At 42.3% G+C, this 14,699-nt stretch overlaps 1 protein-coding gene across 8 annotated transcripts in view; it reads left to right on the forward strand.

Moving 5' to 3' along the window:
- The first annotated feature begins 672 nt into the window (after positions 1-672).
- The window catches only part of TBXAS1 (thromboxane A synthase 1), a 243,706-nt gene continuing 229,679 nt past the window's right edge, over positions 673-14,699 (forward strand). Inside the window, exons 1-4 of one of the 8 annotated variants that reach the window (XM_052667449.1) lie at positions 684-795; positions 10,253-10,637; positions 10,799-10,870; positions 13,249-13,446. In XM_052667449.1, coding sequence (XP_052523409.1) covers positions 13,349-13,446 — 98 coding nt within the window. In that variant the 5' untranslated portion in view covers positions 684-795; positions 10,253-10,637; positions 10,799-10,870; positions 13,249-13,348. Of the gene's footprint in view, positions 796-10,252; positions 10,638-10,798; positions 10,871-13,248; positions 13,447-14,699 lie in introns of all 8 variants that reach the window. The other 7 variants (XM_052667450.1, XM_052667452.1, XM_052667448.1 and 4 more) reach the window with 7 other exon arrangements.

Here is a 14,699-nt window from a genome sequence, read left to right on the forward strand (position 1 = left end):
AACCTGTAATTACTTCTAAAATCTCACCATTACTAAGCTGTGCTTATAATTTCTAGAGGCCTCTAGTTTCTGGAACAACTGGAGTATGAGATTCAATTGCATTCACTTCAGTGGAGGATACAGTTAAGTACGGGCACGTTTTAAGGCTTGAGGCCAGTCATTAACAAATTAGTGCATGGAAACATTTGAGTTTCTCCAATCTGATTTTATGAAGTTATTTGGCAATAGCTGCTTGTCATCCCTTTTTCATCCCCCCCTCCTCCTCCTTCATCCCCTCTCTTTCCCCCCCCCAGCCACCTTCCCCTCCCAGTGAAACAGCCACCTCCGGAATCAAAAAGAGCATTGCAAGTACCCACACTTCCCATTTTCCCCTTACTGTAGGCAGAAATACATGTTATCTCTTGCTTTTGCATGTGTAAACACATATGTATTTTAAAATACGTATTCAGTCGATGTCAGGCTGCCTGTTTCCTTCCACTACGCAGCCACGCAAAGCCCTTTCACGGCAAGGACACGGAGCACGGCAGCGGAGGACGTGGCACTACAACCCCCATAGTGCGCGGCGAGGGACAGCGGGGGCCGCAAGGGCCGGGAGGCGCAAGGCCTTCTGGGAGATGTAGTCCCGCGGGGGCCCTGCCCGGCTGCCGCGCCGGGGGCAGCTCCCCAGGCACCTATGTGTGCCGTGAGAGGCAGGGCGACCGCATTGTGCACCGCTCCCTGCGGGGTGTTGCAGTGCAGCTGCCTGCTGGCAGCCAAACCAGGAACCGGTGGGAGAAGCATGAGAGAAATAGCCAGGTAAGGATCTCCCGGCGTTTGCTGTGGAGTTGGAGGAGGGGGGCTGCACATCCCCCTGCCCTACCAGCCGTCCTGGCATCTTGCTGCTGGCCGGCAGTCGTTGCCCTTTTGCTCCTGTGCAACCCATCTTGCTTGGGGTTGGCTCACAGCAGCCTTTGCAGCGCGAGCACGTGGCAGCAGTGGCACAGGAATGCCATTCTCCCTGCAGCTGCGGTCAGAAGAGCGGCTGCTTGGCTGTGCTGGGAGGTTAGTGGGAATAAATATTCATTCAGTCTTGGAAAGATGCAGGGAGGAAACCTCACTCTCTGTAGGGACTGGAGATCTTTCTCTAGTGAATAAGGGTCTTATGACATCTAACTTCTTGCTCTCTTTAAGCTTGCTTTTATAATTCCTTTTTGTTTTATTATTTTTTTTTCCCCCTCTTCATTTTAACTCGACTTTCTAGGTCTCAGTAGAAAGAAATAGCCAAACATAAATTTAGCGTAAGCATCTGCAGCAGCTTCTTCCTGCGTACACTTCCTTGTCTCAATGTCTCTGCTGCAGCCGTTGCACAGTGGCAGAGCTATAGGCAGCTGCAATTCCCAGGCTGCACCCATCCCCATGACCAGCACTGGAAACATTGGAAACGCTTTGGCTGCATGCTGCCATCAGGAGAGTTCAAGGAGGAGAAGCAGCTTTGTATGTTCATGGATCCTGGTGGCTGTCCTGGGAGCTCCTCCTGCCTTGCTGCTGGTCCTTACGCCTGAGAGCAAAATTCTCAGAGAGCTTTGGGAAATCCTTGGCGCAGGGATGTTCTGTTGGCCTCCCAGGGCTGAATACACGTCACATGAATGGGTGCTGGGCTGAATGACACAGCTGTATTCCTTTCTACAAATAGTTTAACGGTGATGCTGAAGACTGCATATACTGCAGGAACAACGTGGATTTTTTTAGCTAAGGCTGCTGGTGCCAGACCTTATTTAAATGAAAGGATGTGGAAGCAAAGACAGGAGTTAGTGTTAGGGAAGGGCTCACAATGCAAGAGGCAGTTCCCAGTTCTGCCAAGAGCTGTGTTGCCCTTTTAATGGTAATAAAGAAGCTTTGCCGTTAATCACTGCAAAGGCTGCCAAGTGCAGAACAGGTCCGGACAGCGAGGCTGTTCCCTTCCTGCTCCGAGGTCAGCATGGAGGTACAGATGTGGGCTGGGCTTGCACAACCATGGGCACTGATGCTAGAAGGTGGCACAAAGATGACAAGCAGATGTCCTGTATGAAGCAAAGGAATGTAAGAATGCTAAGGATAGTGCTCCTGAATGCATACCCACCAGGAGGGGTTGTGCATCTCAGATGGGGATGCTGCACTGTCAGCAGCAGGGTTGGTAAGAAGCTCCAAACTCACACTGTTGTGATGGGGAGGGCATATTGGCTGCTTCTCACAGGCTTCTGGTGCATCCTATGTTCCCAGTGATTATAGTGTCAGACATTTCTAATGCATATATAATAGAAAATAACCTTCTGGAGAAGTGGCACTGAAACTGAAAGTACCCCCTATGCATTCAAGTACCTTTTTCCCATGCATGAGCAGCACTAGTAAAAAAAAACAACAGGGACTGTATTTGCTGACAACTTGTCTGTGTTTGGAGCATTTCCTTGCATGCTGATATCAAGTATGCCCCTGCTGCATCTAACATGGGCACGGATTTCCCTGTTTCACCTGACGTCAGTCTACCTCCCTAAAAGTGGTTTTGTTTTCCATTCGTGTTACACATCAGAAATCAAACAGCATGAGGTGGCTAATGCTATCATATTGACCCGCTGCTGCAGTTGCTATTAATATCTGAAGAAATTCCCAAATATGACAGCCCTAGCAATAGTGCTGTTACCTGCCCATCTTTCTCTTGCCAAGTAGATCAGTGCCTTTTTACATTATCAAGTTCAGTAATTTTTAGATTTGCAATAGCTGGTGAGTTGATCTGCCATGTCATTTGAACAGTATCCAAACTGTCAATTATTTTCAAAATAGAGAGGCTGAATGGGTGTGGGGGGCTACCAAAATGTCACCCACCTTTTTTAAGAACAGTGCATTCAGAATCCAGCTGTAGTGCAATCAGAAATCAGCCTTAGTGCGCAGGCTACTAAATTTCTGTTTTTGTCATTATTGCAATTGTAGTAACCCTGTTAAAGACAAGACAAAAGGTTGCTCTTTTCACTTAGAGCCTTTTCCAGCCTCCACTTTTGCAACAAAGGTTACCCTGAGCAATGTGTTCATCTGTCTGTTCTAACTGTAACAATACATATTATTCATACCTTGTCAATGTGTATGCTAGAAAACAGAAGCTGAATTTATAGCTATATTTCCTTTCTGCCGGGGCTTTTAGAGTGAGTGTTTCAGTGTTTCCATTATAAACCCCTGTTTTCTGAGGTTTATAACAGTCTTGAAGAGTATAGTGGTCTTGAACCATAATAGAAAACATGTAATGTTGCATTTACAATACAACTGTAACTGCACATTAAAGAGTGTAATCTTCTCAGTGTACCCACAATAGTCCAATAAGGTTAATTGGAGTTACATTTACTAAGAGAAGAACAATATTTTACCCTTGGAGTTCTCCACTCAGAGACAAGGACAGAGTGCCTTTGCCTGCACCAGGCTCACAGCTGCATCATTCCTGGTGGCAACCCATGTGAAAGCTCCATGTGCACATGCAAGGCCCCTGGAGTATCTGCCTTTATGGGTTTGCTGAGCTGCTTTGCAGACTTAGCCAGTGGAAAACAAAGGTAGGTCCTGCGTGGCTACCTTCAGTAATGACATAGCTATGTCCAGACATGGAGTCCTTAGTACAGGAGAGAGATGGATCTGTTGGAGCGTGTCCAGAGGAAGGCCACAAAGTAGTGCAAGAGTTGGAGTGCCTCTCTATAAGGACAGGCTGAGAGAGCTGGGGCTGTTCAGCTTGGAGAAGAGAAGGTTCCAGGTAGACCTGAAAGTGGCCTTTCACTATCTAAGAGGGGGGCTGTGTGAAGCAAGGGGACAGACTCTTTTGCAGGGTCTGTTATGATAGGACAAGGGGAAGTGGCTTCAAACTAAAAGAGGAGAGATTTAGATTGGACATAAGAAGTTTTTTACAGCTAAATGTGTTGAGGCACTGGAACAGGTTGCACAGAGGTAGTTGCTCAGAGGTCCTTGCAGACATCCAAGCAAGGTTGGGCTGAATGGGTCTCTGAGCACCCTGATCTAGCTGTGAGTGTGCCTGTTCATTGCAGGTGAGTTGGACAAGATGACCCTTAAGATTCTCTTCCAACTTTAACAATTCTATGGTACTATGAAGACGGGGCAGAGATGATCAGTAGATTTTATACCTCATCAAATGCATGGGGAGGTCTTAGTCCTGTCTGTCTCTGCCATTTCTGCCCTTGGCTTCAAGTCTTGCATAAATCTAGGTCCCTCCTGAAACCCTAGGCATTTCTCCATTTCCAGCCAGCTTACTCCATCTGGCATCTTGCATTCATGTGTCACTTTGCTTACTAGGGTAAGGGAAATAAATTAGAGTTCATCATAACATCCCTTCACCCCCAGGCTGTCTCAATTAGTCCAGCTCTATTGCGTGGTTGCTGTTGCAGCCTGAGCTACCACAGGCAAAGCCAGGGCTTTTGAGGCAATGCCTGATACACTGGGGGACCTCTGTGGGATTTCTTCTCTAGAAAAGGTATGTATCTCCATAGTGTTCATATACAGAAATTCCAGCATACCTGGGACAGGGCCGTAGTTGTTGGTATGTGTCTAAGAGATCTGCCTCTCTGAGCTAGCATCTAGAAGAAATTTTGGCTGGTACCTACTAGCTCACACTGTGCCAGCTGGGTTGCTTTGAGAATGTAACTGTGAGAGCAGGTTAAGGTGTCAGTGCTGGTGAGTGGTGGTGTTCTGGGTTGGAAAGAACACTTCAGATAATGAGGAGAAGAGCTGAAGTTAACTGTGGGTAGTGCCAGGGGTGCTGGCCGTGCTCAAACTAAAGCAGATTTATCACTGCAATCCCTTGCTTGAGCTTGTTGTCCTTAACTGTGTGAAGGTAAGGAAGGCAGCAGCATGTTTGGAGTAGAAAGAAACTTCTAAGAATTGTTTTTAAAAAAATCAACAAAGCTTGAAGACTTTGTTAGGTTCTGTGGTGAGTACAAAGCACTCCTCTCAGATTGTCACAGGGCCGTGGTTTTCCAAATCGAACCCAAGCTTTGATCAGCAGCCAGTAACAAGACAAAGCATGATGGCTTAAAGTTGTTTTCCATACAATTTTTTTTTTTCCAGTGAAACTGAGAAGGTTATGTATTTCTTCATTAACCCAGTCACAGTTTAGAGTTGGGCTCATCTGCCAGTTGGCAGCAGAAGATAGGAAAGAGGTAGAAGGCCGCACTCACTGTGAGTGTTAGGCTTGGATCTCATCTATGTATCAGTCTGAGAGAACAGGTTAACGTGAGCATCAGCGGGGCTGAAATCTTGTTGAGCCTAAGTTCGTGCTGTTTCAGCTCACATGCCACCTTACTTAGTCTTCCACTTAACCTCTTTTCCTGTGGCTAACGGGTCAGCTTAGTGGGTTCATGCCCTTTTGGAAGTACTTCTAACCTCAGGCATTCAGAAATCACAAATTCACTCTCAGATTCATGAGACTGCAGGAAAAACATGCATTTTTTTTTTTTAATTGAGCAATTAAAATAGCTTAATTAGGATTTTGGCCCTGGTCCTTTTGAGTTTCATAGCTTTGGAAAATCGTTTTTCTTGCTGTGAGGTCTTGACCCTCTTTGCCCCCGGTAAAACCTGTATTTGTCACAATTGTACAAATGAAGAACTGGCACTTTGGGAAAAAAAAAAAAAAAAAAGTAAGCCAAGATTTGCAGTAAGAGCTCAGATATGGAAATGTTGGTTTTGTTATTGTGTAAGTTTGTTACTCACTTCTTCTGTTTTTTTGCCCCCTCACCTGTTATGCATGCCTGTGTATGTTGTAACATATCTGCTGAGAATGAGTGGGAGGGAGCTGAAGGGAATTCTGATTTGTGAATTAGTGCATGAGGGGCCAGCAGAAAGGACTGCAAGGAAAAAAATGATGAATTGGAGGCTACAAAAGGCTGAACTAGAGCAAAGCCATAGGTTTGTTTCATATAACTTCTGTAGCATTTAAGAGGCTACAGTTTGCATGTTAGTTATTTGTGCTCTTTCATGTGAGTAAGAAGGCCTTGGGGAATACTGGCCATGATCTACCAAGAATTTTTCATCATGTGATGCATGAATTTAGATAGAGAATATCCCCTGAATGGGGCGGATGTTCAGATAAGGCTTTCAATGTACTTTGTATTGCCTCTGTGATTGGCTCACAGCATAGAAACGCTTAGGTCTTGTCGCTATGGCTCTCTGTGTTTCAGTGCACCCTGAATTTTGTGTTCTTACAGCCATCTGAAAGTGTCTGACATGATTGTTCACCCTGCAATTATAGGTATTTTGCAATGTTTACATTGGGGAACATGGTAAATATTTCCAAAGGCAAGAGAATCAATAGGGTACCAGCCTCCCCTGCCTGTCTCAAAAAGGAGCTTGAGCAGAATCCCAGAAACCATGCACTCAGTGTTGTCCAGAAGAGCTTCCTCTGTACCATGATGGGCTGTATTGCAGCTTAAAAGTAAGGCTCTGTGGATGCTGGTAGAGAACTGCTGAAGAGCTGGGGTCATCCTTAGCGCTTACTTTGAACTGCCATGTTGAGTCTATTTGCAGCTGTATCTCCTTTGAACATGAGGATATAAACTAGTAGCTTCTGGGCTTCTTGAAGTTTCAAAATCATTATAATGGCAATAGAATTGGTCTGACTTGCTTGATTTTGACCATTCTTTTTGCTTTCTACTTGATGGTTTACCTTCCTTCTGTACTGAGACTAGATGGTGTTAATGCTCGAATTGTAGTGCTCATCCTGTTCTTTATGTCTGTATTATCTAATTCATTGTACATTCTTTTTCTCTTTCATTTTGCTTTCTTATTCACAACAGAGTGTTAATTGCATCCAGTCACTCTGATGTTCAACAGTTAGAGAGGTAAGGCAAACAGGCAGATCTGATACCGTCTGCAGTTCCCAGCTGGAACCTGATTGTACCATTCCTAGTCAGCTTGAAGGCTATCATAATCTGTGGGAACATTCTCTGTTCATTCATTCCTGTGAACAGAGCACTGAAATGGGCTGCCCTGAGTTGTTGTTGAGTCTCTATCTCTGGAGGTATTTAAAACCCACTTGGACTCTTCTTCTGTGGAACCTATCTTGGGAAACATCCTTTTGTAGGAGTTTGGACTCAATGATCTTCAGTGATCCCTTCCAACCTCTATGATTCTCTTGGTCTACGATCCTGTGATATCTGTGCAGCTTCTTCTGGAACCACATGCTATCTGGAAAAAAAACAGCGGGAGACCTGGCCAGAAAAATGTTTCATTTCCTCATCTGAATTTACAATTTCTGAGACTTTTGGTGTCTTTTCCTTTTTGTTATTTTGAATTCCAACAAGGTATTGATAAATGCACCGTTTCAGTAAATTTTCTCTTTCACATACCCTGTTCTTTTGTGTCTGTCATTATCTTTTCACCTGTTTCAGGCCTTAGTAACCAGTCTGGCAGTTGCCTGAGAGCACTGATAGGTCTTTGTTATTGTGAGTGGCTTCACTGAAGATCTCCAACCTACAACATCTTCCCAGGAATCCAAATGAAGTTCATACCTGGGAATTTAGTCCATCATATCCACTCACAGCAACTCTAGGACAATGCACTCAGCCCTACCTCTTCTTGGCTGCTGTTCTTCCCCTTGTCCTTCCTGTTTGTGTCTCTAATCCATTTTCTTTCATTCTGATGACCCAAAGGACTCAGTGGTCAAGATTTGTCCAGCTGGAAGTTCAGAAGCCATTGCTCAGAGCAGTGCAATGTTGAGGCTCGCTGTTTCTGAAGTTGCTGCCTCTTTGTTCTCTTAAGAAATCTTTCTGTATCCTACTGAAAGGATTCCATAATAAAATTATGGAAGTGCAAACTGGTGAGGTAATGTGGGGAATGTAGTAGCTACAGAGCATGTTGAGCTCTCAAAATTTTTCTGTTAATTGGAGAAAACCATTGTTCTGTATCTTTCCATTTGCAAAGCACAGAAAAGGACTGATCTTTGTATGTGTTAGTATTGATTCCATGGACTGGTAAGTGAAAGAGAAATTGATAAGAACTATTTAGTTAATTAAGTTATAGAACATGGTGCTTCTGTAAAAATTTTCACAGTTCTTTTGATCTGCGGCTCAGCACTCAGACACAGCTTGGAGAATTCAAGGCTTGAGTTTGCCATCTAAAGTAAATTTTCAGTCAGAGAACGTTGGATGTTTTTTTCTTGGCATTCACAAATTGAACTTCATACAGTGAATTATAACTTACTGTTTCTTATCGCGATATCGTTACTAAGACAAACATTAATGTGGCTTTGTGCTACTAGAAGGCTTGTGTAGGCAGGGTTCTTTGGCTTTTGCTATCAACGTGGAACTATTGATTCGTGAACATAAATCCTTACTTATCTCCAGTCAACTTTATAGCACAATGAAATTATAGGGTTGCTTGAATCAATCAATGTTTCTAAAGCAAGCTATAGAAATATAAACAAGTTACTGATTATTTAATAATGCCAATTTGCTTAGAAATGCCTGGCCTTGGGCAGCAGATGTTGCATTAATTTCTGCTTTCTCTGGAATTTCACTGGGGCTTCAAGACCTTAATGTCACTATTAGCAAAGGTAACTTTATTTTAGAAACTCATTCTGAGCCTCACAGCAAGACGAAGAAACTGATGTTCCTTTTGACCACAAAATGTGTGCTATTTCTAAGTGGAGTTCTTTGAAATAAGTAGGATATCTCACAGCTTGTTGCTTTAGAGGGGACTTAGTGCAGTGGCACTACATTTGGTTAGCATAATGAGGTTTTTTAGCCCCTGTAATATTGATTGATTTTGAAGTACCAAAATTTTTAGTTGTCTAAGATTAATTCTGTAGGTGAAGTGCAAGTTTGCATTTCAGCCTTCCTGGAATTTTAGGCTAGGTGCTCCTCTTCTGAGAAGCAGTTATGTTAATATAGCCAGGTTCTGACTTAGGGAAACAATTTAAGTATAAAATATATCTTTGTTTCTCAGTAGGAAGTCTCATGAAAGCAGCTTCCTCAATGTGGTTTCACGGTTGCAGTGTACGCCCTTTGGAGATCCAGTTCATTGGAGTGATTTTATTCAAGGTGGTTCAAGAACATTCCACGAGTCCATGGTGTCCTTTCAGTGCTCCTGGACGTTTGGAATTCAGAGCAGGATCTTTTGATCTGGGCTCTGATGCCTCAGTGGTCTATCTTTGGAGTAGTTTGTTGTAGCTTATCGTGCAGGGGGTTAAGACCACCTGATTAATCTGCTTGGCCAATCTCCTTACACAGGGATAGTAATAATGGAGTCATAGAAGGCAGCTGTAAATCCCTCTGCTGTAATACATTAATATTCCCAGGACTTTGGCTATTAAAGTTGTTTTAAACATATATATTAAAAGAAAAAAAAAAAAGCCTCTGAGAACTGTGCCTTTGATCTTTTTGATTGATCTACTTTAAAGATGTTAATAATTCATTTTTGCTTTGGAAAGGTTTTTGTCTTTAAGATAAATTAATGTTATATACATACACAGTTTTGTACATGGGCTTTGTTAAAGCTTACATGTAAACTAGTCTCCGATTAATCTCATGTTTTTTAAGCTGTTCTGTGGTATTTCATTTGCAGTAATTTGTGGCTAAGCTGCCTGTATAACACAATTTCCTTGATCTAAAGACTGTGCTACAAATTTCTATAGAGAGGAACTGCTATAAAATTAAAACTTAACACCTCTCTAGACTTCCTTCATCTATGGTGAAGTTGATACGGCTCGGCCTTAATTAGATTATTATAGACCTAAAATGTATGAGGTAGCATAGCATGAGAGAAGTTGATTTTGGTCATTAACAAGAGTTCTTGGTTAGTCAGGCTGGTTAGTCATTAGCCTCTGAAATACATGAGAGTACATTTTCCATTCAGTATGCTTTGAAGACTGGTCAAAATCCTTAATGTGATTTAGGTCTACTGAGAATGTCTTTAACCCTGCTTTTTAATAAGCTGTGTATTTCATGTCTGAGAGATACTTGTTTATGTCTGGCATTACTGAGGCTCACTGCCACACCTGTATTAATTTTGAAGTTGAAACACATTGTTTTGCAGGAACGTTTACAAAAAAAAAAAAATTCTTGGAATTAGAGCAGACAGGAATTTAATGTATGAACATTTCCTGGAAAACCCGGATAGCCTTTTTTTGTTTTAGTTGAGGAACACTTCAACTGCTTATACTCTGAATGTAGTGTAGTAATGTACTTCCCTTTTTAATATTTCCTGCTGCAAACATGCATATATACTAAAGTTCAGTCCTACTTCTGTCTTGTAGATCTGGTTTTTGCTGGGACCTCCAAGTCTGCAGCAATGTCAATGCTAAGGGAGGAGGGATGAGGTGGATATCCTGAGTGTGAGTTTGTGTTGGATGAGGTGGAGATCTGTGGCTTTTCATTGCCGCAGGAGAGAAGAGCTTGGATGGCACCTGATCGAGGAACTGTGAACTTTGGTAGATGCTGTCTTGGGAGAAGCCTTGTGAAGGCAAGCACAGTTAACTCTGCTGGCTTATGAGAGATGAACAGGAAAAGGCCTCTGCTGCTTCAGCTTGTCTCTGTCTTCCTTCATCAGGTGATTAGTGAGGACTTCGTATCTGTCTCCATAGTTCTTACATGTCCTTATAATCAGCCTGAGCAACGTATCTCCATATAAACAACAGAGAGGTTGGTGATAAATATGTCTGCTATTAATTAGCTATTAAGAATGTTTTTTCTCATGTAAATGGCCTGTTAGTAAAGAAAGGATGCTGAAAGCAAGGCTGAAGAATAATTTGTTTTTGTTGCTGTCTGCATCCCCCCTGATTCCTTTCCCCTGCCCCACAAAGTGTGATGGATTTCTGTGACTCTTCATGAAGCTGAAGTACTAAACTCTGGGACAGCACTTAAGTGTGTTCCAGGTGAGTTTTGGAAATAATGCTGCCTGCTGCTCTTTTCAGTGGCTGGAGGTGCCAAGTTAAAATTCTCTAGTAAGAAACAGGTGCTGAGGATTAAAAACCAAAGCAAAAATAAAACTCCAAGATCAACAGCAGAAAATGATGGTTGTTGTTGTTGGGAGCTTAATTATGTGTTCTCTTCCAAATTGGATGCTGATGTGAGAGCCTATTTTCTATCATAATGTGTGTGTTTAAGAACTGTTCATCCCAACTACCTCCCAGTGTGACTGGGAAAAGGCTCCAGTGTACTTCTTAAAAAATAAGCAAGATCTGTACTTGACTCTGTGTTTGCTGAACTTAATAGAACTTCTGCCACTGTCTTGAACAGGAAGGTATTAATACTCCACATGCAGATAAATCACAGAATCATAGAATCATAAAGGTTGAGAAGGACTTTTAAGATCATCTAGCCCAACCTTCCACCTCCCACCAGTGTTGCCCACTTAACCATGTTCCTTTGTACCATGTAACCTTTAATTAAAAAGCCAAGAGAATTAATGCACATTGAAACAGGAATATTATTTTTTTTTACTTTCTATATTTGTGGTAGGTTTTGTTTTGTTTCTTTTTAAAAAGTATTTAATACATATTGATATTTTTAAAATATTTTTTGTTTTAATCATTTTCTTCCTTAAAGTGGGGTTGGCTTGTGCCCGCTAATTCCTTACATCACTGGTCTTGTGTTTCGTTGCAATTGTTCTTGGAGAACTTGGCAGCTGCAAGCTAGCAGAGCTATTGTTGACCCTGAACAGCAGTAGCAACATTAATACAATAAGAAAAGTTTTCTGTGATCTACTGTGCTGTCCTGTGGAGCCAATGAGCTGGTTAACACCTTTTACTCATTCTGCAAGGATCTGAGGCTGGAAGGGAATTAATGCAGTTGTGAAGCACGGAGAACAAAAATAGCAGTGATTCAGTTAGAGTAGAGACAAATCTTCTTAAAATTAAACTCCATTGTGTTAGAGACTTTACTTTTTTGATACCTATATTATTAACTTCTCTGGTAAGAGCAGGAAATGTAATACAGTGATATTGGAGGAGCCTCACGCATTAAATCTAAGCTATTTTCTTGAGGTTGTATGAGAAGAAACAACTCTTCATCTGGTGTGCTGTGGGAATCAAATGTTGCAGACTGCCTCTTTCTCACTGAGTTTTTTGGTTAGTTTTAGTTCCCTTAACTTTCAGTACATTATGAGAAGGCTGCTGTGCATATATGTGTATTTGTAGTTTCGTAAGTTACAAACAATACCACATAGTTTCTGGGAATTTTATCACGGGCAAGTGTTTACCTGCATGTTGCAGCTGCTCATGTTGTAATCTGCAATATTTTTTGATACTGGTGTTTAGCAACTTTGTATGTAACAGGTTAATGGTCTCCTCATACAGACATGTTTCAAGGCTTACTTTCTGGTTTATCTTTCTCACTGTACCAGATCAAATTTTTGAAATAGGATTAAGGTTTGCAGAGAGGAAACTGTGGAAGAGAGCTGAGGAATTCACATGCTGGGGCAACTCATTTCCTGAACTGCAGTCAGACTGTGTTCAGGTTGTGTGACAGCTTGACTGTGCCACAGTGCAGAAACACAAAGGAGCACATGCTTCTATTAATGTTAACCCCGGTACCAGAGATTCTCTGGCTACATACTGATGCTGTGGCAAATAGTACCTCCAGAGGAGGCACTGCATTGAGCCTGGAAAATTTGCTGTGATACCTATGGACCTGAGATGGTCCAACCTAACGGTGCTACCTATGCAGCAACTGGTGCAAGCAACTCTAACTTACCCAGGTGCTACAGTTGTTTTTTTCTGCTCGTTAGTTTCTCTTTCTATGTATGTCTTCTAGTAGTCGCATTAGAAGAGTTTTCCCCTAATTCCTCCTTTTAGCTTAGGTAATTTCAACTCTACTGTGTTTAAAGTATAACCGGTTTGGAGATCAGTGCCAGAGAAGTTTTCTGTTGCAGAAATGCTCTGGTTTTATTACTTCACAGAACACCGCTGTTTGCATGCTAAGACACGGATGATGGGTGGTCATGTATTCTTCCTCCATGATCTGTACCAGAGTCAGGCTCTCCTTCCCCTCCTTCTTTTTCCCACATTTTCCCCAGTCTCCCACACTTGTTGTCTAGAAACCCATTTGACCGCACTGATGTCTTAAGCAGTTGATATGTAAATATTTACTGACATGACAGTCAGCAAAAGGGGAGGGGGAATTTCTACATCCTACCATTTGGTAAACCTTCAAGTTGTCTCTCTGAGTGTGCAGTCGATAAGAGCAGGAAAGGTTTGCAGTTCATACTTGACTCGATGTATTTTTGCTCTCTTGGTTCCTGTTTTTGTTGCAGATGTCATTCAAATAGCTGTGGGAGGTTTATCAGCTCTTGAGGAGACTTTCCCTTGTGTGCATGCTTGCACCACTGAAGGCCGGCACTGTGCTGGAGGAAAATGGAGCTCTCTGATCTCCTGGCATTTGCCTCTGCAGAAGTGAACAGTACAACAGTCACCCTGGCTTTACTGGCGGTATTCATGGCTCTTCTGTACTGGTAAGTGGTAAAGGCAAAAGGGGCCTGCTGAAGTTCTCCCAACATCTACAGATACTTCCTATTTTTAAGGTGCAACTGGAAGATAGCTGGCTGGAAGGGGTGCAAAGGGCATGCTGGTTTGGGTATGGAGGTTGAAATACAAACTTACGAAACTCACATTGCTTTTTACAGAGTTCTGTCCTTGCAAGACTTTCTTTTGAGTGCTTTACCAACAAATGCTCACTGAAATTGTCATAAAAATTGAGGACTTAACTCCTGTTGGTTTCTTATTAATTTCTCTAGGCTGCAGGAACACTGATGCTGATCACAAAGAAATTGAGTTCTTGTCACAGGGTGTTGTTGGACCCTTTTTTGCACTACGTTGCACACTTGACCTTTGCCAGGTTTCTTGGTTTAAATTTACAGACATTTTAACTGTTGCTTGAATTTCTTCTCTTCTTCTTTCCACACTGAGTAATGGACACAAACCAGAATAACAGCAATTCTAATGTTAAGTGCAGTAGGCATGACAATGAGCTATGCTGAGATGAAGGGAAGAAGTACCTAACACAACCCAGTCCAGATAATCTGTTTTGGAAATTAAAGTAGCTGATCTGGGAATGCTGTTCTGACTCTTTTCACTAGATACCTCAAACCCTGCTTTTTGGTCACGTGTTTTCTCATTCCTACGTGAATTCAAGAAATAATTTCAGAAACAGTGAGAGAAGAAAAGCTTCAGAAGAAAATCCCAAATTGATCTAGAAAAGAATAATGATGACATCATGATTTCAGCACAATTGTTCCAGTAGTGTAAATGATGGATCACTTCTGTACACATTTCTTGATTCTTTAATCCTATCAAACTTTGTTCCGCTTCCATATCAAGGGAGAGTCTAGAGAGACTGAGAAGAGCCAAATCAATTCCCTCTTTGATGTGCATTGCCATCTCAGGTAGGTGAGCAAGCCAGTTTTCTTCCTAAGATCTGCACAAATCATCACAAAGGTCCAAGTCCCACTGCTTCTGAATTTTAGTTGGAAAAACAGTGGCAACACTAGATCTTTTGGTAAATCCATGCTGTTTAGCTGCTGACCCATAGATCTGCATAAGCTCAAATAGGAGGAGAGAGGCCAGGGGGAGAGCCATGGTTCAGAAATGCAGCACAAGGTCTGGTGAACTCTGGCAGCCTGTGAGATGGCTAGAAGAGCCTGGTGCTTCCATGCTTTAAATGTCAAGGTGTGCTGAGGGCTGTGAAGGCAGAGAAGTGCTCTGTACA

Source organism: Tympanuchus pallidicinctus, unplaced genomic scaffold (assembly GCF_026119805.1).
Source record: "Tympanuchus pallidicinctus isolate F22 unplaced genomic scaffold, pur_lepc_1.0 scaffold8, whole genome shotgun sequence".
Lineage (NCBI taxonomy): Eukaryota > Metazoa > Chordata > Aves > Galliformes > Phasianidae > Tympanuchus > Tympanuchus pallidicinctus.